Source organism: Colias philodice, chromosome 22 (genome assembly GCF_061535455.1).
Source record: "Colias philodice isolate Cphi_HAF_F1 chromosome 22, ilColPhil1 Martin Lab GWU primary, whole genome shotgun sequence".
Classification (NCBI taxonomy): domain Eukaryota; kingdom Metazoa; phylum Arthropoda; class Insecta; order Lepidoptera; family Pieridae; genus Colias; species Colias philodice.
The window spans coordinates 6,863,841-6,887,319 of NC_143107.1; the positions used below are offsets into that span (position 1 = coordinate 6,863,841).

At 33.0% G+C, this 23,479-nt stretch overlaps 2 protein-coding genes across 2 annotated transcripts in view; one reads left to right on the top strand and one right to left on the bottom strand.

The window, feature by feature from the left end:
- Positions 1-23,479, bottom strand: part of mim (missing-in-metastasis) — a 165,649-nt gene that overhangs the window by 76,194 nt on the left and 65,976 nt on the right. Inside the window, exons 2-3 of the mRNA XM_089709288.1 lie at positions 17,835-17,896; positions 17,161-17,234 (exon numbers count right to left, since the gene is read on the bottom strand). Of these exons, the coding sequence (XP_089565414.1) occupies positions 17,161-17,234; positions 17,835-17,896 (136 nt within the window). The remainder of the gene's footprint in view (positions 1-17,160; positions 17,235-17,834; positions 17,897-23,479) is intronic.
- On the top strand, positions 6,541-16,909 carry LOC149478504 (phenoloxidase-activating enzyme-like). Its single transcript, XM_089709355.1, has 6 exons — positions 6,541-6,694; positions 9,637-9,797; positions 10,641-10,881; positions 11,606-11,750; positions 12,263-12,459; positions 15,657-16,909. Exons 1-6 carry the CDS (start codon positions 6,637-6,639, stop codon positions 16,055-16,057), a joined length of 1,203 nt encoding a protein of 400 aa, XP_089565481.1. The 5' UTR covers positions 6,541-6,636; the 3' UTR covers positions 16,058-16,909.

Genomic DNA, 23,479 nt, shown 5'->3' on the forward strand with positions numbered 1-23,479 from the left:
GTTAAATTTCTCGAAAAAGTTAAACTTTTACATCATTGCACAAACACTTTAATATTATATCCAGTTAAAAGTAAATTCAGTGTTAAGTTCGAACATTCATACGTAATTGACGTATTGACCAGTGTATATTCATACGAACACTGCCGGCGATTTCTTATCTACACAACATCATCACCAGTCCGTGCAACTTCCGAGATTACAAACCCTTGGTATGGATAATTTATGCAAACGCTGCGATGATAATGTTTTGGATGGTGCCCAGTGCTCACTTTGCCGCATGACATACCACTTCTACTGTGTCAGCTTAACGGAGATTGGTTGGCGACGGTTGGGTAACAGGCAATCATCATGGACGTGTCCAGACTGCAGAAAGAGCCCGCAACCAATTAATACCGTTTCAAAGAATATTACTGTGCATGAAGAGCCTGTGTCTTATCAAGTTCAACTTAATAGAATAGAAGAGATGCTCGCACCATTAACCTCCCTGCCGGAGAATGTATCTCAATTGCGTTTTGAAGTAAACGAACTAACTACAAAGTTTAATGCCAATGTTATGGAGGAGATTTTCACTAGACTAGCCGACATTGATCTGAAATTAAATATGGTAGAATCCCTAAAAGACGAGTTAAAAAAGTCTAAGGCTCAAATAGTAAGTTTAGGCAGTCAAATTCAGAATATTAATTCAGAACTTGCAAAAAAAGATATCATAATCTCAAATCTCGAGAAAAAGGTTTCTGTTATCAACTTAGAACACCAAAATACGCAGCAAAAATCACGTTTTTTAAACGTAGAACTGGTGGGCATTCCAGAAAAGTCGAATGAAAATTTGGTTGAGATACTTCTACATCTATCTTCAACTATCGGGTCCACTCTTGCGCAAGAAGACATCGAGTTCATTACGAGGGTGCAGTCGTTTCGACAAAAACAAGGTCATCCTAGGAAAATTATCGCCAAGCTAAAAAACAGAAGGTGTAAAGACGATCTATTGGCTAAATTCAAATTATTCAATAAACAGAAGGGACTAAACGCGAGTGATCTCAACTACACCGACAACGCGACAAAAATTTTTGTTAACGAACATCTTACAATAGCAAATAAAATCCTATTGAACAACTGCAAACTTCGCGCAAAAGAATACAATATTAAATACGTTTGGGTGAGAAACTGTATTATTTATGTTCGTCGCAACGAAAAGTCTCCACCAAAAGCTATTAATTCGGAAAATGATTTGTCGGATTTTTTAGGCAAATCTTAAAATGTAAACTTTTGTTCATATGCCACTTGTTACGTTTCAAGATTAATTTCACGAGGTTAAGATATACCAGTTCACTTTACAATTTTACCACACACATAATTATATTACACTATAACTTTCTACACATACACAACTTAAAATATAATTTTATGAATTTTGAAACTTTTACAATTTTATATCTATTACTTCATTATACCAAGTGTTTATCACCCCGGTTAGCCTGTCCACATTTTAAAACACCGCATAGTTATAAAGCACTATTTCAAACTACCCTCAATATTATGATTTATTTGTGCACAATGTATTTTTTAATGATACATTTACTTTTTATTATATTTATATCGTACTACAACATTTTAAAACATAAAGTAGCACCGAAATATACTTTGCGTAACCACGACATTCTTGATATATTATTATTCTCTCGTCAGCGTTTATTTTATTTATTTTTATTCTTAACTAATTACAATGGTAGTATTAAATAATCTTAGGATTTATTATCAGAATGCTCGTGGTTTGCGCACTAAATTACATTTACTTTATAAAAATATTGAAAATAGTAGTTACGACTTGTTAATTTTTACTGAGAGTTGGCTTTGCGATGGTATATTGAACACAGAAATCTGCAACAATAATAATTACGACGTTTTTAGATACGACCGAAAACATAAAAAGAGAGGTGGAGGAGTGTTAATTTGTGCCAAAAAAAGTCTTTCGGCTTTTTGTCATATTACACTTTGCACACAATCGGAGAGTATTTGGCTAACTATTCCAAAATCCTCTTTTAATATCAGTTCACACTACAATAGCAAAGATTTACACATTATAGCAGTATACATACCACCTAATTCTGACGCTCCCCATTTACTCAAAGACTTTGATAACGCCTTAAAGGATTTTTACAGTAATAATATTAATGACAATTTTTTAGTTACCGGAGATTTCAATCTTCCTTTTATTAGTTGGGAAAATGACAACTTTAATATATCAAAACAATGCAGCTCCGAACTTTATAACTCTGCTTTGAATTTACTAGGCACATTTAACTTACTGGGTTTACAGCAATACAACTTTTTTCAAAATACATGCGGTAATATTCTGGACCTTGTTCTTTCTAATACCCACTTACTCTGTAGCATAAGCTCTAATCCGCTAGTAAATATTGATCCTTACCATAGTCCACTCGAATGTATTATTAATGATTTATACATAAAACCTTTACAATGCAAAACCCGGGTGGTACGGAAATTTTTTAAGGGTGATTATGACATGATCAACTATAAGTTAAAAAATATTAACTGGCACGAGCTATTATATTCTGGCACTGTCAATGAAGCTGTTGATGCATTTTATAAGGTTATATATTCCTGTATTGACGAGTATATCCCTATTGTCAGACTTACGTCTCGGTACAATTATCCCAAATGGTATACACCAGCACTAATTAATCTTATTAAAGAAAAATCAAAAATTCATACTAAATGGAAAAAGTTTAATAATCCGTGCGACTATGCCGCTTTCTCTCTTCTCAGAGCCCGTGTTAAAAAATTGCAATTAGAATCATACAATAAGTATATACACCGTTGTCAAAATAGCATTATAAATTCACCGAAAGAATTCTGGACTTACATAAAAAACAAGCGGTCTGACCATAGTCTGCCGCAGACAATGTCTTATAAAGGGCGTCTATTAACAAACGGACAAGATATTTGCGACTCATTTAACGAATATTTCCGAAGCGTATTCCAGCCATGCGATCAATCAATCCCCAACTACGCTAAAGAAGCTAATATATCCGATAACCTTCATTCCATTGAGGTTAACGTGACTATACTTAAAAAATTATTTAAACAACTTCATCCTCGGAAAGGAGCTGGTACTGACGGCATACCTGCAATTTTTATAAGAAAGTGTGAATCTGGCCTGTTATCTCCCCTTTTAATATTATTTAAACGCTCTTTTTCGGAAGGTATTTTCCCTAACAGATGGAAAGAGGCGCAAGTCGTACCAATACATAAAAGTAAATCTAAAACCGATATAACGAATTACAGAGGAATATCAATGTTGAATATATTTGGAAAGCTTCTTGAACGTATTGCTTTTAACAACATATATTTTAGTGCTTCAAGATGCATCCCTAATAATCACCATGGCTTTATTAAATCGCGAAGCGTTATCACCAACTTGCTTGAGTTTACACATGACATAAACAGAGACCTAGATGACAATTCTCAAATTGATGTTATCTATACGGATTTTGAGAAGGCGTTTGATAAGGTGGATCACAATATTCTATTAATGAAACTTTTTGCCATTGGTATTAGAGGCAACCTCCTAAGATGGACGGAGTCCTATATAAAGAATCGAAGTCAAGCAACAGTACTAGGGGGTTACAGATCAGATTTTATTACAGTGACATCCGGTGTTCCTCAAGGTTCACATCTCGGACCGTTATTTTACAACGTATTTATCTATGATCTATATGAATGCTTTTTTAATTCTAATTTCCTCGTATTTGCCGATGACAAGAAGCTTTATAAAAAAATCTGCTCCATAGAAGACTGTCTCAAACTGCAAAGTGATCTCAATCGCCTTTCCCTTTATTACAAAAATAATAAAATATCGGTTAATATAAACAAATGTCAAATAATCACTTTTACACGTAAGAAGAACAATGTTATTAAATTTGATTATAGATTAAATGATGAAATGCTTCAAAGAACAAATCAAATTAGGGACTTGGGTGTTATCCACGACACAAAACTGTCACATAATGATCATGTCGAGTATGTCATGCAAAAAGCTTATAAAAATCTAGGATTCATACTTCGCACTAGTGATGCATTTAATGACATTCTATGTTTAAAGGTACTGTATTTCGCGTATGTACGTAGTGTGCTCGAATTTGCGAGTTCTATTTGGCGTCCAATCTATCGTTGTCATATTGAACGGCTAGAAAAAATTCAAAAAATCTTTGTAAAAAAGCTAAATTTTTTATGTCAGGCTAATCCAGCTGACTATCTCGAATCTTGTGCACTCCACAAATTAAATACCTTAGAACAGCGAAGGGATATTATTGATATGATGCTCTTTTATGATATTGTAAACAATAAGTTGGACTGCCCGAATATTCTCAGCAATATATCTATTCAGGCGCCATCGCTCCGCACAAGACACACACACTTATTTAGAGTACCGCATGCATCAACCAAGCATCTGCAACACTCAGCTCTTTTTCGTTTGCCAGATATATATAATAAGAAATTTTCTAATGTGGACATATTTAAGACATCTCGCTCAAATTTTAAAAAAGAAATCACTTTTTCCAATAATTCATAATAACTATTATATAATATAGGTTTCAGTACTTAATTTTTAGTTACTTAAAGTACATACATACATACTCTCATTCACACACTCACTCACAACAGACTACACACCATACCTACACCTACACTCATCACAATAGTATTTTGTTTATTATTTTAACGTATATCTTTTCCTCCTACTTTCTTACTCAATTTTCTTTGTCACATGTTTATTATAATAATTCTATTAATGGAATTCCTTTTTATTGGCGTATTGTTCAATTATTATGTAATTATTGTAAGAATAGCTGTAAGGAATCAGAAATAAATAAATAAATAAATAAATGACGATCCCGAAGCTTTAATCAAAACAGTTAGGTAATATAAATAGCAATAATTATTATTGTCAATTGGGTTTAATTTTTGTTCCACGGGAATCCCATAGACACGGACATTAATATGTACCACAACTTATAGTGTAGAATAATTTACAATTAGGTTTCTTATATTAGCATATATATAAATATTGTATAATTCTTCCGCCCGCGGCTTCGCCCGTTTTGTTTAAAACCTAATAAATTATAGGTACAGTAAAACCTTCCTCGAGAACCACTATCTTTTAAGAAAACGCATAAAAATCCATTGCTTAGTTTTAAAGATTTAAGCATACAAAGGGACATAGGGACAGAGAAAGCGACTTTGTTTTATAATATGTAGTGATTAAAATTATTACTCTCGTTGCATTGATTACACCGGTCATTACAAATCTATATTTACGAAATCAATACATATTTAAAATAACAATAATTATACACATGACTAAGCTCCTTTTGAAGGAGCTTTTAAAATGTATATAACTTATTATATCGATATTACTAGTTAAAGCATGATTTGAATAGAAAAACTAACTATAATCCTATGCAATTTTTGTTTAATCAAAAAACCCACTTAACTATAGAGAACTCAGATAAAAAGAGCACAAAAGACTATTTTAAAAACTTCGATAAAAACTCTCAAATCCATACATTATTCTCTATTTATTCAACTAAGAATCAAATATATCATTAAATCATACTCAAACATATATTAATTCTACACTTCATTTAGCCTTTTGAATAAACATTACCACCAATCTTCTCAATTGAAAACAACCAACCTAATACTATTGTATCCCTTAAATCAAACTACATCATGTATTTTACATGACATTGAATTTAGCAGCATAATATCTTGAGTAAACAAACACCCATACCAACTACATTCATTCACGTTATACATATAGTATAACAAGCGGCTTTCTTTAGCGCTGGCCCGAACTTACGCAGAAATAAAAAATAAGGTACCTGAGTAATAATTGCATTAAACTCAAACATGTATTTCTTCAATAAGACTTCTTCTTGAAGCACTTTTGAATCATCATAACATACTTTAGTCATTTACCACCGGTTCGGAAAGCAGTTTCTACAGAGAGAAGCAGGAAAGAAACTCTGTACTCTGTCTTTACAAAACTAAATCATGTCACAAATCATCAGAAAACACAATCAAACTCTTACTAAATTATGTCACTTTTATATTATACTAGCGGTCCGCCCCGGCTTCGCCCGTGGTACATATTTCGCAATAAAAGGTAGCCTATGTCCTTTCTCGGGTATCAAAATATCTCCACACCAAATTTCATGCAAATTGGTTTAGTTTTAGTTTTTAGTTTAGTTTGGTTTTAGTTTAGGCGTGATTGAGTAACAGACAGACAGACAGAGTTACTTTCGCATTTATAATATTAGTATGGATGTTATATCATAATAATGAAAGAACTGTCCTGTGGTCCTTAAACGACAGCATTCCATGGATTTTCATCTTCCATATTTTCGTTAATAGGCTCTCTGACAAGTAATATTACTCATATCCCCTCCACATAGCGATTGATCACAGAGCGATACATTTATGTGCCTGTAGTACAGCCTTATATTATGTAGATTATATAAAAACCCCCATATGAAGGATACACAAAACCAGTCTCAAACGTGTCTGTAGCGAGACGGTTGTTTTCCTTGTGTTTATTTAGTAGTGTACATAATGTTGAAAATACATGGCTTGTGTTGTTTAGTTTTATGTATCGGAATAGTTAGTGCTGGTGAGTTTTATTTTATTAATTGTAAAAACTGTTCTTGATTACTTTGTGAAATTGTAATGTACCAAAAAGCTTTGACCATTTTTATAATACAAACTGGATGAACTTTAACAAACTTATGAATTTTGTTTTGTGGAGAAATAGGAATATAAAGTATGCAATATATTATAATAATTAATGATATTTATTATTAAATATAATCAATTTACTTGAAAATGCAAAAAAATAAACATTTATTTTTATTATTATATAATTGTGTAGAATTGACAACATTTCAAAATTTTAAGCTACTTATTTTTTTATTTTAATGAAAACTAGATCAAAAATTATGATACACGTATTTTTTGATTTTTCTAAATATCGAATTTTTCATTCATATTTTTGAGTTTTAAAATCATCTCATTCTAAAATGTCGTAAGTGCCAAATGACGTCATACATACGGAGGAATACATATTTTCCTTTGCCACATACCTAGTTTAAATTAAAAAAAAAAAACTTGACAGTTGATATTTTGGCACATTTGTCACTTTGATTCGTCAAGCTTTGTAAATATTGTAATTTGTTATTTGCTGATCCAAATTTTAAACAAAAGAAACTTATTCACAAGTACTGATGCTGATGACTTTATGCAGGATTTGTTAAGGGGTGCTGAAAATATCTGGGAAACAAATATACTATCCAAACACCTTGGAAAGTGTTAAATAAATACAACTTTTAGTAAGTAAACAAAGTCTTTTATTTCAAGAAAATTATGAACACTATAGGCACTATTTGTCTATACTAATATTATAAAGAGGAAAAGTTTGTAAGTATGTATGTATGTATGTATGTATGTATGGTTTTCACGCAAAAACTACTGGACCGATTTCAAAAATTCTTTCACCATTAGAAAGCTGCATCTTTACTGAGCAACATAGGCTATATTGCATTTTCAAAAAAATTAGAGATCCTTACCAAAAATGCAATAATGTAACCCAAGGTGTAAAAAAATCCTCAATAAAACTTCTGTCATCGCGTGCGCTGCGGAATCTATTGAAGATAGAACAAAAAAATGTTCTACGGTATTATAGAATGGATCAATATCTACAAGAAAGTCCGCGATACCATATGTCCATCTTCAGTAGTTATGTTACTACAACAACTTTTTTACGTTTTCAAAGTAAATAGAAGTGCCGACAGAAATCAAACCATGTTATCCATACACATATATTAATCCTTATCCCATTAAATGATGTTTTATTATAGACTGTTTCAATACCAGCAAAATACTTTTTAAATGAAAAGAATTGGATATTCCATTCAAAAGATATAACGAATTTTAAAAAGTGTCAATCTACAGAAAATAGTAGGTATAGTTACTGTTCGAGCAGGCCGTAGTGCGGGGGTCACGGAGGAATTCTACCAATATGCGTCTTGACGGAACACAGTGGGGTTTTGGTCGGTAGGAATCCGACATAACCCACGGCCCCTCCCCCGGAGGCGGTGGGTATCTATGAAAGATTTCCCCACTAAAACAAAAAAAAAGGCCGTAGTGCGGGACGGGGTAAAGGTGATTTTCATGTGATTAAAAATTAAACCTACCTATAGTCCGACCTATAGTAGACTTTTCACTGTAACGATATCGCTATCTAAGCGGGTGAAACCGCAGGGCATTGCTAGTATAATATAAATGAATTGGTCCAACTCCAATCAAACAAACATCGCGCTAATGAGATTAAATTAGAAAACCAAAACACAATAACACGATTTAAAAGTTTGTTGACATGAATAATTCACAAAAATGACATTAATATGAAATTTGACACATGCCATACCCTGTAAACGTCAGTGATAGTTTTTTTTTTTAACTTTTTTTAAATTAGGCTAAGGCTCATTTTTATTCCTCCGTATGTATGACGTCATCATCACATTTATCGTTTTTATTTAATTTCTCTTAAAATATGCGATTAAAAAATGAAATAATTTTTTTTCTGTAATCGCAAGAGCAAAATAAAGAAACGGTTTTTTTCTTTCATGGCCTTATAAAAAATGAAATGTTGTCAATTCAACAATTATTATCAAAATAGTTATTTTTTATATCAATATCTATTTTATTATCTAGAGGAAGTAGTGTATCTGCTGGTGTCTGTTATATTGAAATTTTTTATCTCTGACGTATTATATAAATTTCAGCACATCAACACTAATAATATAAATAGGAATTTGATTGTGTGTTTGTTTTGAAATGATAGGGTCTAAAATTACTGGACCGATATTACAAAATAAAAATCAGAAAAAACTTGATCGCAAATTTTTTACAAGTGCAAATACATTAATCATAAGATTTAATATATTCATGTCATATAATATAACATTATCAAACAAGCATTTAATAAATAGGCTTGCCAAATTTATTATTGATGCAAATAAACCTTCGCTTTTAACAAAAGAACTTTGTTTACTAAAAAAGCTATATGTAGATGTTTGAAAAACAATAATTAAAACTAGTAACCAGTGGCTATTATTATGAATAAAACATATTAATTTACGTACTCACTACGTTTTATGCAAATTTAGATTTATAACTATAGCGTAAATTGACTAAAGGTAAAACGTAGAAAATACTGATAGAGTAATGGTAAAAAACATGCACATTTCGCAAAATACATTAAAGTAACAAGACAGCAATTCGGCTTCGCTCGTGGTACATATTCTCAGCTATTACGTACATTTCCAAAGGTGACATATTTTTCAAATCGGTCTAGTGGTACCATCGGTTCAGATATTAGGGTGTTCAAACAAACAAACTCTTCAGTTTTACATTATAAATAAGATTTTACATTATAAATAAGGTTGAAGAGTTTGGGAAGTGAATAGAAATATCTATATAGTCTATAATTCTTCCACTACAAAAGGAAAGGACTAGTAACTTCAGATTTCTATAACTACCCTCATATTATTCCAGGGAGATTATGCAAAGTACCGAACGGTGGGGCCGGTGCTTGCATACCGATATCCAGATGCCGTCCCATCTACGATCTGGACAATCGATTCGACTTGGACGAAAATGACAAGAGGTATATACAGCAGTCGTTGTGTGGCAGTTCTTCTAGCCCTATTGTTAAGGTATGTTACTTTACCTATATTTCTAGTTACCTAAAACCTAATATACCTAATTAAAACTATTATTAATAGGTAGGTTTATTTATTTCAAAAACTAATTAAAATTTTACCGGTTTAAAGTTACGAAAGCTTCTTCTTATGTGCTTTTAATGAGATTTACCAGGTCGGAGTTAAATCGAATATATATGTTATGTCTACACATTTTAAAGAGGAAGACTTTTTGACTTTTTTGTTGAACGATTTTGAAAATTCTTTCATCAGTTGAAAGTAACATTTGGCAATTTATTTAAACTTTAAAAAATATCGAATCGCTTTCAATTGATCTCATATTGTACTGTAACTATCCAGACACAAATACCGTAAAAATTTCTCATTGAGGAAAAATATTTCAACCTCCAAACTTGAAACTAAATAACTGAATACCGTTTCAGATATTAGACTCTCATACGTAGCATGACGTCATACAAGGAAAATTAGCTAAATCATTTGACGATATGAATAAGACACGCATAATATAAAAAATATGTATTTCGTACTTCTTTTTCCTTCCTATTGAAACCTTTGTTTTCAATAGGTACTGATTTGTTTCATTAATGCGTTCAACCATCATTACACTATGAGGCATAAACACGGGTCTCCTTTTCCTTTAAATAGTATATTTTGTGTGTTTTTAGATCAAAACATTAAAAAAGCACTATAACCTATGCCAACTAACATTATAGGTAGGTATGTTCAATAACTGAATAAACAATGACAATCATTTGCAGCATTGCATCACGATAACTTCCCAACAAACAAACGCCTCAAGACTAAGCAAAAATTACTAAACAGAAAATAAATTTTCAGGTATGCTGTCCACATCCATCTGAGTGGTGGAAATTCAAGGCCAATGCCATATTTCTACCTACAACCGAACACGTGCACACAACAATGAACCCAACTCCTAATCCTGCTGTTCTGATAATACCGAAAGAAGTGGACACCCTTGAAGGTGGTTTGAAGAACCAGAATCGCTTCCAAGATCTAAAAACCTTGCCTTATGATGGACCATGTGGCAAGGAAGCGAGCAGCGGCAATAAGATATATGGTAAGATTTAATTGGAATTCACTGATCATATTCTCGAGAACTATAAATCGCTTTTATCTCTTATCACTACATAGTATAAAACAAAGTCGCTTTCTCTGTCCCTATGTCCCTATGTCCCTATTTCCCTTTGTATGCTTAAATCTTTAAAACTACGCAACGCATCTTGATTCGTTTTTTTTTTTTAATAGATAGAGTGATTTAAGAGGAAGGTTTTAGTATATAATTTATTAGGTTTTAGACAAAGCGGGCGAAGCCGCGGGCGGTAAGCTAGGAATGTATATACCATAGCCGCAATTTATTGTAAAATCTTCTAACTCATTTGAAATCGATGCCAGTAATTTAAAAATAATTATCATATCACAATTAGTAGAACATACTTATTACATATCTATCTACTCCATCCTTAAGTCGAAATCGAGGTTTCTTAGTTATGTCACGCCAGTTGTGATATCCTTTATTATATGCTTCAGCTACGCTAGTTTCTACAGAAATTCGTGCATTGGATATTTACTATCTTCTTGCTATAATAGTAGCGAGTTGAATAGCCAGTAAACATACACCGGTCGCGAGGTCAAAGCGGGCCTAGTGATCTGTACTGCAGATCTTTCATAGACCTATTTCAGACACTAGTCCTTCATAACGAAAACACTATTGCATTACATTTATAGTATTAAGTTGTGAAGGCCAATAAATGATTTTTTATTTAATTATAATTATTTTACAGGCGGCCAGGCAGCTAACGTGGACCAGTTTCCCTGGCTCGTCATCTTCGAGTACTATAGCGGCCGGCTCGACTGCGGAGGAAGCATCATACACCCCAGATTCGTGCTGACAGCCGCCCACTGCCTTTTAACGCGCCAAGGACCACCGTAAGTTGCTGTTCATTAATAAAAAGAATTGATTTGTATGAATAGGTTCTTAACAATATAACTGTGTGGTGAATAGTTAAAGTTATTTTCATATATTTGTTTTGGGAAAGCTATCCACTATCTGGTAGATTTTGTTTTAAGTATATTAAAACTACAATAAGCTTGATCCCGAGGTTGTACTGAGTGCTAATCCAGGCTATCTTTCTCCGTACCAAATTTCATACAGGTTTCAGGTGCAGTTTTAGTTTGATAGAGTAACAAACATTTCTTGTGCAAATTATAATTCCTAACTAAAGTACCCACTAGTTTGTTTTATGCTTGTGAAACTGATATGAATACTTTATTATATAATGATTTATAGCAAGCTACATTGTGCGCACACCACATATATTACCACCACCATAGATTATAATATTTATCTATTACAACAGTTTTTCAACAACAAACATGCTATCATCCCACTATATTCAACTCTTATCAATCTAGACCTTCATAAATGTCGAAACTTCCAGAAAGTTCGCGCGTCTCGGCGAATACGACCTCACTACCTTCCCCACGGACACCGTGGAGACCGACGGCGGCGGTTTCGAGACCGTGAACGTAACCGTCATACCGGTGGAGCGGTCTATACCGCACCAGGGGTTCAATCGGGAAGCGAGGCTGCACGACATCGGCTTAGTTAAGCTAGCGGCCAGCGCTCGATATGATGGTATGTTTAAGGAGATTTAGGTACTTGTACTGTATGATCTGGACCGATTCGACCCCACTTATTGAATACACAGGTGTTCAGTTAAACGAGCTAATAAGTATCGTTTATAGTATCGGGAGTTGCCACTTAAGAAAAAGAAGAAGTATCTTTATTTTTCTCTTAATTTACATTGAATTTAACCAGCTTCACATTGATTGTATTAGACTACAAGCCCGCATAGGAAAAAAATATGGGTCAAATGAACCACCAGGGGACATATCTAGAACGATAGCAGAGCAAAAAATAATAAGATTCATCACTATGCCGTCACTTGTAAGCTGTCCAACTGAGTGCAGATGAGAATTGAAAAGTACAGGTAGAACCGGTAAATTTTGGTCATTTGACCATGTACGGCATTCTTAACCATCGATAGATCCATTAAAAATAATAAGAAACCGCTCAGTGCCGTACAAAAATGGTGGTCCACCAAGTCGGAATTTTTATTTAATTTCCGAGAGTTACCGGGGGTAAATTTGGTCATTTGACCATGTACGGCATCTGTGTCATACTATTGCTATACTGCTTTTAATCCATTATTCCGCAACGCCGTACAAAAATCATGGGGACAAGGGGAAAAAATCGAGAGTTGTAATCCCCTCTCTTTCACCACTCCAGGGGGTCATTTGACACAACACGAAATAAATTTATTTTTAAAGTATTTTATGCATAGATAATACTTTTTCATGTGCCGTACATTTTCGTTGGTTCAAAGGGGAAAAAACTGAAAAAGAAAAAAACCCATATAACGAAATGTAAGGTGAATTTTGCTTTATATTTTTTAATAAAAAATAAATATACATTAATGTATTAACCGTTTTTACATCACTATTGGTATATGTCAAAAATAAAAGAGAAAAATATGTAGACATTGTCACACTTGAAAGAAAGGGATGCAATTTTTGTTTTTTTTTTGTTGTCATTAAATTTATAGATTTTTTCTAAAAAACGATTGTTTTATTTATTCACATCATTACAATGAAACAAATCAATTATAATATGTATGTATCAATAATGTTTGAAGTATATATTAAACATAAAAGTATATTATGTTCAGTCAGAGCTGGGGTAAAGTGACTCTCTTTGTAGAATGAATATGTATATGCATAACACAAAAGCATTAAACTCTTAGTTTCTTAAGATTCGGGCTACGATAAAATAAAAAATATATAATAAAAAGTAAAAAAAAACTAAAATCCAACTACGACAAAAAACGGCGCTGAAAAAGTATAAAACAAGATTTTCAGAATACTGAACCGAACAAAGTTGCTAATGTTGTTGCAAGTAAATGGACACAGTAGACTGAAAACTCTACCAAGATGCCTTCGTTGTAAATTGACAATAATGTCATACAATACTAATCTGAAGTATGCAATATTCCACTATGTAGAGATAAATTTTCATGTTTGGAAAACCGCAGTCACATGTTGTCAAAGTGCTACGGTAGATAGGTATATGTAACGTGTGACTATATGACATTATTGTCAATTTACATCGAAGGCATCTTGGTAGAGTCTATTGTGTCCATTTACTTGCAACTACATTAGCAACTTTGTTCAGTTCAGTATTCTGAAAATCTTGTTTTATACTTTTTCAGCGCCGTTTTTTGTCGTAGTTGGGTTTTAGTTTTTTTACTTTTTATTATTTGTACTATTTTGGTGGTAAAGTGTATTTGTGGTGCATAATATTAAAAAAGTTAAATTGATGAACTAATAAAGAAGCTATGAATGAAAAGATGTGAATTATATGCAATCAGCCCATGAATACAGGTAAAGTCACAAGCAAATGCTAGTAATATATACATATTCAAAATGTACAAGTAAAGCGCTTTCAAATGATACCAAACACGGCATATTTATCTTAACTAATTTTTTGTACTCTGTATGTTTTGTCCGCTAGAGGGCGCCACATTAGATTTTGTGAAACCCCATACAGCCTTTAGCTAGCTGGTCGCTGGTTATCCAGCGAACAATTCAGACGCTTCTAATGATATGTCATTTGTCGAATTCTGATAAGTAGTTTCGAAGTTACGAGAGAATAGATGAACATACATTCATGGCCTGTCAAAATCATAACCCTCCTTTTGCTTTGCCGTAGTCGGGTAAAAATATGTTAATGCCATACTGTATCAGATGGCCATAAAGTACCCTTAAAATTGTAGCGTCGCTTTCATCAGCCTAAAAGATGTGGTCTGCACAAAAATGTACGGCATCGGTTTTTCCTAATTTATCTATGTGAATACTATTTAAAACAACGAATAAAGTGTAGAAAACTATTATATTTCATTAATCTACGATGTTTAAACTTTTACAAAATTTCAGTTTTTGCATTTCTCTATAACTTTTTTTAGAACGGTTTCTTTTGAACGGCAATACTATACAACAATTGAATTTTACAATATCATGTTAAAAAAAAAGTTCCCGTACAGGGTCAAATGACCTTACAGCTCTTTATATCAAGAATTCGATGAAATTAAGATGATTATTGGTATACATTTAAAAGAACAATTATTTTTTGACGGCATTGCTTTTAATAGTACTTTTGAGTGCTAGATAATGTTTTGGAACCGAAGCCGTACTTAGTCAAATGACCCCCTGGAGTGGTGAAAGAGAGGGGATTACAACTCTCGATTTTTTCCCCTTGTCCCCATGATTTTTGTACGGCGTTGCGGAATAATGGATTAAAAGCAGTATAGCAATAGTATGACACAGATGCCGTACATGGTCAAATGACCAAATTTACCCCCGGTAACTCTCGGAAATTAAATAAAAATTCCGACTTGGTGGACCACCATTTTTGTACGGCACTGAGCGGTTTCTTATTATTTTTAATGGATCTATCGATGGTTAAGAATGCCGTACATGGTCAAATGACCAAAATTTACCGGTTCTACCTGTACTTTTCAATTCTCATCTGCACTCAGTTGGACAGCTTACAAGTGACGGCATAGTGATGAATCTTATTATTTTTTGCTCTGCTATCGTTCTAGATATGTCCCCTGGTGGTTCATTTGACCCATATTTTTTTCCTATGCGGGCTTGTAGTCTATATGTATTAACTGATTAAGCTAAAACGTTTAATTGTAACAACTTAAATCATGACAAAATACAAACAACCACATACCGTATCATTTATTTACCATCTTCATTAAAACATTACAGAATTCATCCGCCCCATCTGCTTACCAAAAACCGACTTCACATCACAATTCACGAGGCAGACAAACTTCAGCATCGCCGGTTGGGGTATGACCGAAAACCGACGTCGGACTAGCGACGTCAAATCCTACGTGATGATACCTTACGCACGTAAGAATGTATGCGACGCTATATACACGTATAATTTGGAGAATATCATCTGCGCGGGCGGCGATGAGGGTAAGGACTCCTGCAGCGGGGACTCCGGCGGCCCACTAATGTATGAAGACGGCAATACCTACACCGTTGTAGGTGTACTTAGTTTTGGGCAAATTCAATGCGGTACTGCTGGCAAACCGGCGGTTCATACCGACGTGTATAAATATATGACGTGGATTATGAATGAAATCAGTACCAATAGTTGAGATTGAGTTGAGAATGTTATGGTATCGATTGGCTGTGCTAAGGTTTTACACATGACAGATCACAGAAAATTCTTTACTCGTTTGTGATTAAAAGACTATTAGGTTTTGTATTATGTAATTAGAAATTAATCAGACGTTTCGAGGACTTCTTACTAATGTATTTTAATTCAAAGGTATTTTTATTATGTCAAGCAATAGTATTATCTGAAACCAGTACCTACATGCCATGTCAGGGTGCTATACATACTACATACACCAGTGACCTATTATACTAGTAGATGCGGCATACGCCAACATCATTGCACTAAAAAACAGCGTAATTAATACATACCTACTTACTAACGCATTATCACCAATACAGTTGTTCTCTCTTTCACTCTCACGCACGAGACATAATACATGTCTCACTCATGTACTTCGTAATAACAACTGCCGATTAAAATATAAAAAGAACGTCCGGCCACGACGCTGAATGGTGCGTGACTAAGTGAAACTCGGGCACTTAGCTGAGTTTTTTCTTGCCAAAATAGAGAGCGGGTAACGTATCTAGCTTTTTTATATATCATAGACATACACCAATATTGGTGGAAAAGCACCCTTAGTATAAATTGTAAATATTATTTCAACAATAGGTATAATTTATATGAGTAATTTTATAAGACATTCATATAGGAGTTTTATTACCTATGTGATATAGAAGTTTAGGTATTTTAAGTGCATCTAAAAGATTTTAACTTATAATATAGGTAAGAAAAGATTGTTGTATTGTAAATAATAAAATAATTTTAAAATATAATCTTGTCTTATTTAATCATAAAAATTGGATCCTTTCTTAACTGTCCTAATGTCCTATGTTATTAAAATTTAAAGCCCTATTTTACATTGTTTTATGTATAGTCACGACCACCTCTATCTAAAACAAATTTTTATAGGTACCTAAATGACAATCGCAGGTAATTAAAATATTTATTTAATATACATACATAGTCTTTGGTCTTCTTAATCTATGACAGATTATGATATCTTCATTTTAATTACAATATTTATACAAATGTTGAATTTAACACATACAAACTAAACATAATATATAATAATCTACATACCTCTTGCATTGGTTGCCGCATCAGCAATTTTCTGGAAGGCATCCAGAAAAGCGGCAATCGCGACCAGCGCTGACCTAAAACAAACATATATAAATTAATTTAATACAAAATAAATAACTTGAGCTCGCTGATGCTGCCATTAAAAACCTATTGCACAATGTAAAAGCTACATCACCATAAAAGAAGCGCCTGATAGTTTTCTAATAGCAATTAGGTACTGCTATCGTTTTGTCTACGGTCTAACAAAAGGATTAAGAATGTTTACAAGTCCTATCCTATCCTACTAATTAATATTATAAATGCAAAAGTTTGTGAGGATGGATTTATGTGTATGTGTAGGTGTGTATGTTTGTTACTCTTTCATGCAAATATTACAGAACCGATTACAATGAAATTTAGCACACATATAGAGGGTAACTTGGATTAATACATAGGATAGGTTTTATCCCGGAAATCCCACGGGAACGGGAAAACGGGTTTTTCTTTGAAAACGCGGGCGGAAAGCTAGTTATAGCTATAATATTGTACAAAAAAGAACTTATTTATATCAAGTTGGCCTCATGTTTAATAAATATTGTGTGTGATATCGATTATAATATTGTATGTTTGTTACTCTTTCACGCGAAAACAACAGAACTGATTTTGACGATACTTAAAAAATAAAATAAACTTACTTCAATGCCGAGTGCAGTTTCGTAGCTTTCGATATGAACTCCTCCCACATCGGCGCGCTATTCTGTAACAAACACAAACAATAACATTATTTTCGTAATTTACCAATTCTAATATTGTGTGAACTAGATAACCGCGACGCTTGACTAAATCCATATTTAACATTCCTCAATTATTATTAGCATTCTAAATATACCTTATATATTGCGTTACCCCCACAAGTTTTTTTTTAATCCTTTTCATACTGCTATTTATCTTTCGAAATCAGCTCACTTAAATTGACAATTTTTTTTTACATAAAATAAAACTTTTACGTAGCAGCCCTAACACAATTCTCAGCACACGCACGGACGGTGTCAATTTGTCTAACACATCCGACACGACAGCGAACGGAAACCGAGCTATTTGTGACGTTCAAGGTTCCACAAATACGACGCGGACGCCGTGAAATTTTAAAAACTTATTTTGGACAGCCCTGACTTTTCTGTGTTACATTTATTTTCTTTAACACATATTACAGAGCTTAGGTTACAGTATTGTAAAACGGACTTTGCATTATATGACGATTGCTTTCATTTTTATTTAAATTTGTAGGTGGTAGATACCACCCTACTAAAAACAATGAAAAACTGTGTTTAAGACACGTACAAAATATTTAAAAAGCGTACATGGTACATACAGTGCGGACGAAATACCTCGTTTTATAATTCGGTATAAAAAGCTGTTTCCATTCATAAAAAAACAATCAGAAATAACAAGAAATTCCGAATCACTTTAATTTCCCATACAAATGTCAATATCAAAGCAAAGCTCAAACCAACAACCATAGAAAGAAACGTTATCCAAAAACCTCAATCATTACGCCTAATTTGTTCCTATTCAAATAATTTGAAAAACTACGCAATGTCATGCACTTAGAGATCCCGTTAGACGACCTTATTGTTCTTATAACGTCGTCTCGAGAAAATTACTGACCTCTGCGAATGGTAAAAATATAATATGCAAAACGTGTGTACTTTTTAACTGGACCTGGTACGTTGGTAAATAATTCGAATTATGTGCTTTCATATTGCGAAAGCTATGCAATGTTCGCCAAATTTCGTTTACCTAGATTTGGTTCTTCCATAGAAAGTAGTTAAATAGATCCAACTCCATTGTTAGCTGTTTCATTAAATTGCTGTATTATGATTATTTACTTTAAGAGCTTATTAAACGTAAAATAGACTATCCGGATCCAGACAGTTCATAAAACAAGGTCATTTAATAAAGATCCTAGGCAATTTATAAAAATTTATAAAACGGCTGGTTCAAACATTTGGCTGCGACATACATAAAGCACCAATACATTTTGCACATGGTCATTATTATAACAAGGTAGGCTGTTCGTCAGCCAAATGCCACCGTTTCCTTAACGCCACGTCGGGTTCAACGACATGTCTCAAATTATTTTTTATACACCCCGTGTACGATACGATTTTTATGAGAAAGTATGAAAAACTTAAAAAGCTCAGAAATGTGATTGTGTACCATTTTAAGAATTTACATGATAAAACTTATGTATAAAAAAAGATTTAAATCCTTAAACCTTTCTGTTCTAAAATAATCTACTTTTCTCAATTTACAAACCGATTTGTAGCTATAAGGTAGTTAGGTATCACATAAACTACTATGAAACATAGACCAAGTATGCAATACACTAAATTTTCAATCAGCAAACCTTTAGATTTTTTGATTCCCATTTAAAAATTAAAGCTCACTTGCATCTTACGACACGACACGACAGATCGTGTCGTATCCGTCATGTGACATTTACTTAGATCACGCTTGACCGAGTTGCTAAGGTGTCCCGAGTCGCGACTCGCGACCCTTCATAAGGTTTCGAAGGTATAAAGCGTTTAGGCTCATGATGTTATTAACTTGATGGACTGTCTTATAGGGTCAGGATCCGACTGCGCAAAAAAGGTTATATTTTTCGAATGTTTATTTGGAATGTATATTTATCTAACATGCCTTGGCTGGATGGATTTTCAGTTGTGAGTTGTCGATAAATGATGAAAATTCACAAATGCTTTGCGGTCCTAATTTCAAATGAGTGATTCATTATAAAAATGATTTTTTCTCTAACTAAGAAATTAAGAATTCATCCATACATGTTGGTGTTAATTTATGTTTTGTTTAGGTAAAATAGGTAGGTATGTACAATGTATTATAATATGTAGGCAAGATCTTGTTACTTCTTATATTCTTTTCTTACAAAAATGCGCTTATCTTGTACCTACCTATCTCAATGATGAAATCCTACTCTGTACCTAATAAATCCTATAACACGATAAAATCACAAGCAATAACTAATAACCGTAGAAGTTAGCCTCATTTCAACTGGAATCATACTAATAAACAAACTTTGATCGCGCCGACAGATTCAGCGCAATATGAGTTATATTCTGCCAAAGTGCATTTGCCTACATACAGTGTTATATATAGCCTGTTACCTTCTTTATATTGCTTGTTTTGTAATCATACTGACAGGTTTTCTAAAAATATGATACATGTAAATATTGATATTACATAGTAATCTGGTTGATAAAAAAAAATAAGACCGAAAAGAATGGAAAAAACATGAGGAGGCCTATACCCGACTATGGGTGAATAATTAAGGCTTGAAAGAAAGAAAGAAAGAAAAGACAACACCGCCGCGAGGCGAGTACTTGCCCCCCAAAAATTAATAATAAATAAAATTATTTATTTTGCCTTCACAATTTAGTACTATTTCAACAGTTTTGGGTAAGTAGCAAAATAAGGCTGTACATTCTGCTAGCTTGAGCCTGTGATTTCACTCAAGTGTTAACCCGTTTTCAAAGTTGCCATCCTTACAAATTTTTATATTAATAATTTTAGTAGGATATCTCGTAAAATTTTACTCATAGGTACGCATTTTCATCGATACTAGAGAATCGAGTAAGCCATAAAGCCGATTATATTTTAATCAACAGCTACTAAAGTCGGATTAACTAAAAGCGAAACCACGTGAAACTCTGTCTGTCTACTACGTTTTCGATAATCTGTACCTACTAAACGAATTTTGATGAAGTTTGGAATATATTATGATCCTCGGCTGTCTCGGCAAACGATGCTTACTTATTCTTATTACCTACTTAGGGGAATGACAGCTATATGTTGTTCGATTAAGGCATATCTATACGTACACAAAATTTCACAAAAATTGGCCAAGTTTCGAAAACGTTTAACTTCAAACGATGCGACACGAGAATTTTATACTTATTTAAAATGTTTGTATGTGTGTACATATAAGCTTGGAAAATCATAGTATGTTCGTTAATAACGTTTTGTCGTAATATCAAGCCTGAAGGGGAAGAAAATGGATGGAAATTTACATGTAAATATCCACTCAGTAACTTAAAGGATTCTCGAGCAAAACAAAAACAAAGCAATTTCGTACAGAACTAGCAGAAACGAACGGTTTTATTCTAGTCCGGGATACATCGCCCATTTTTGCAAGTGATTACTATCAAGCTAATTTTTCGTGAGTAGCTTTATTTTGATGAGATGCCCCATAATTTCATGTACGAAACTCTCGATTGTGGTAGCTACCAGAGGAAACAAGGATAAAATATTTTGATTTGATGGTTCTCAAATATTAATTACTAACTGAATGTTCTTTTTTGTTCAATCTCAAGATAATTGTCTAAATTATTCGAAAAAATATTTGTCCTACAAATTACAAAATCTATGGTTTGATCAAAGAGTCCCCCTTTCCAATGTGTATCGATAACGAAGTCATCATAAATGATTACTAACCAGCTGATTTTTTTATTTTCACTTATTTAATACTTATATAATTCAACAGACATATTGTCCTACAAATTGCGTAATAAATATTTGAGAACCGTCAAATCAAAATTTCTTATCCTTGTTACCTCTGTAAGCTACCACAATCGAGAGTTTCGTACATGAAATTATTGGGCATCTCATCAAAATAAAGCTACTCACGAAAAATTAGCTTGATAGTAATCACTTGCAAAAATGGGCGATGTATCCCGGACTACTACTCATGTAAGAAAGCTCGGAATAAATAACATATGAACTATACATTTAATAAACAGTTAACTGAACCACGCGGTTTCACTTGTGTACGTAACCACTGGAAAATCAAATATTTCTATTGTTTATTATTTCATTCCAAATATTATCAAAACTGGTTGAGTGGTTTTTGCGCATAAACAAAAAAACATCCATCTATCCTTATAAAATACGTTTATTACATTTAAAGGATCCATGTCTTAAAAAATTTCATACAAATCCGATCAGTTATAGCTACAATTTCAACAATCATCCATACATACATATAGGTAGAATGTATGTATGGATGCATACCTACATATATACATATTGTTTATAATATTGCAATATCCGCTCATCATTCTATACAAGAAGGGAGACGTTGCCTCAATGATTGTTCTATTTCATATCTAATGATCTATTTTAAATTGGCCTTGTTTTGAAACCATCGCATATTGTCTTAATGGCTTTATCTATGGAGGATTTTATCACACATATTTATTTTATACTAGCGGTCCGCCCCGGCTTCGCCCGTGGTACATATTTACGTTTTCTCTACATAAGAACCATCCTCGTACTTCAAGGAATATAATAAAAAAAAAATTATCGAAATCGGTTCAGCCGTTCTCGAGTTATGCGCTTACCAACACATTTTGCGATTCATTTTTATATATAAGAAGAAGATTCATATAGAACACTGGATGTGCCCTGCGGTTTTACCCGCATTGCTCCGCTCCTATTGGTCTTAGCGTGATGATATATAGCGTATATATAGCCTTTCTCGATAAATGAAATATTTGCTGAGATTAGCGCGTTCAAGCAAACAAACTCTTCAGATTTAAAATATTAGTATAGCCATAGATTAGCATCCCTAAATAAAAGGAAATTTAGAAAGTGATAGTAGAATAGATTAATACGAGAGATTATAATAAGAAAATCAACTTTTACCATATTTTACTACTTGAGTACGTGTACTAATAAATAAATCTGAATTAAAATCTGCTTATTCAAATATATTGGGAATGACGAAAAACAAACAAATAATAATTTAAAATCGATACTTACAAATATGTAACATTTAAAAAATAAGTAAGTAGGTATACACTATACAATCAATGTTTATAAAGTTTATTAACACTATTGACACTTAGAAAAGATTTATCTTACAACTTTATGAAAACAAGCTGATAGATAGATACATATAAACATCTCTTTGGATACATCTTCATAATAAAATACCCAAAATATCTAACAATTATTGAACCTAACCTTATTTAATAAAGTTAGTTCAATATCGAGCCCATATCAATAACAAGAAGGTCAAATTGATTCTCGGTACCAATATCAATACCAACATGTAATTAAAATGTTTTATATACGAGTACATACCTCCATGTCTTATATTGGCTGTTACCAAGGACAAATCCCTTAAACTTCAATTGTTCTGCTACAATGTGGACCTTAACCTCAATATAATAAAGTCCAATTTAGCGTAATAACTGCGCGTATCCCCTAGCAACGCTACCTTTGATAATGTTCTAAGAAGGTACACGAGCAAAATTATTCT

Coding starts and splice junctions, on each gene's coding strand:
- LOC149478504 (XM_089709355.1), top strand. CDS start 6,637: ATGTTGAAAATACATGGCTTGTGTTGTTTAGTTTTATGTATCGGAATA. Junction 9,798..10,640: donor CTTCTAGCCCTATTGTTAAG/GTATGTTACTTT, acceptor ATAAATTTTCAG/GTATGCTGTCCACATCCATC. Junction 12,460..15,656: donor GGCCAGCGCTCGATATGATG/GTATGTTTAAGG, acceptor AAAACATTACAG/AATTCATCCGCCCCATCTGC.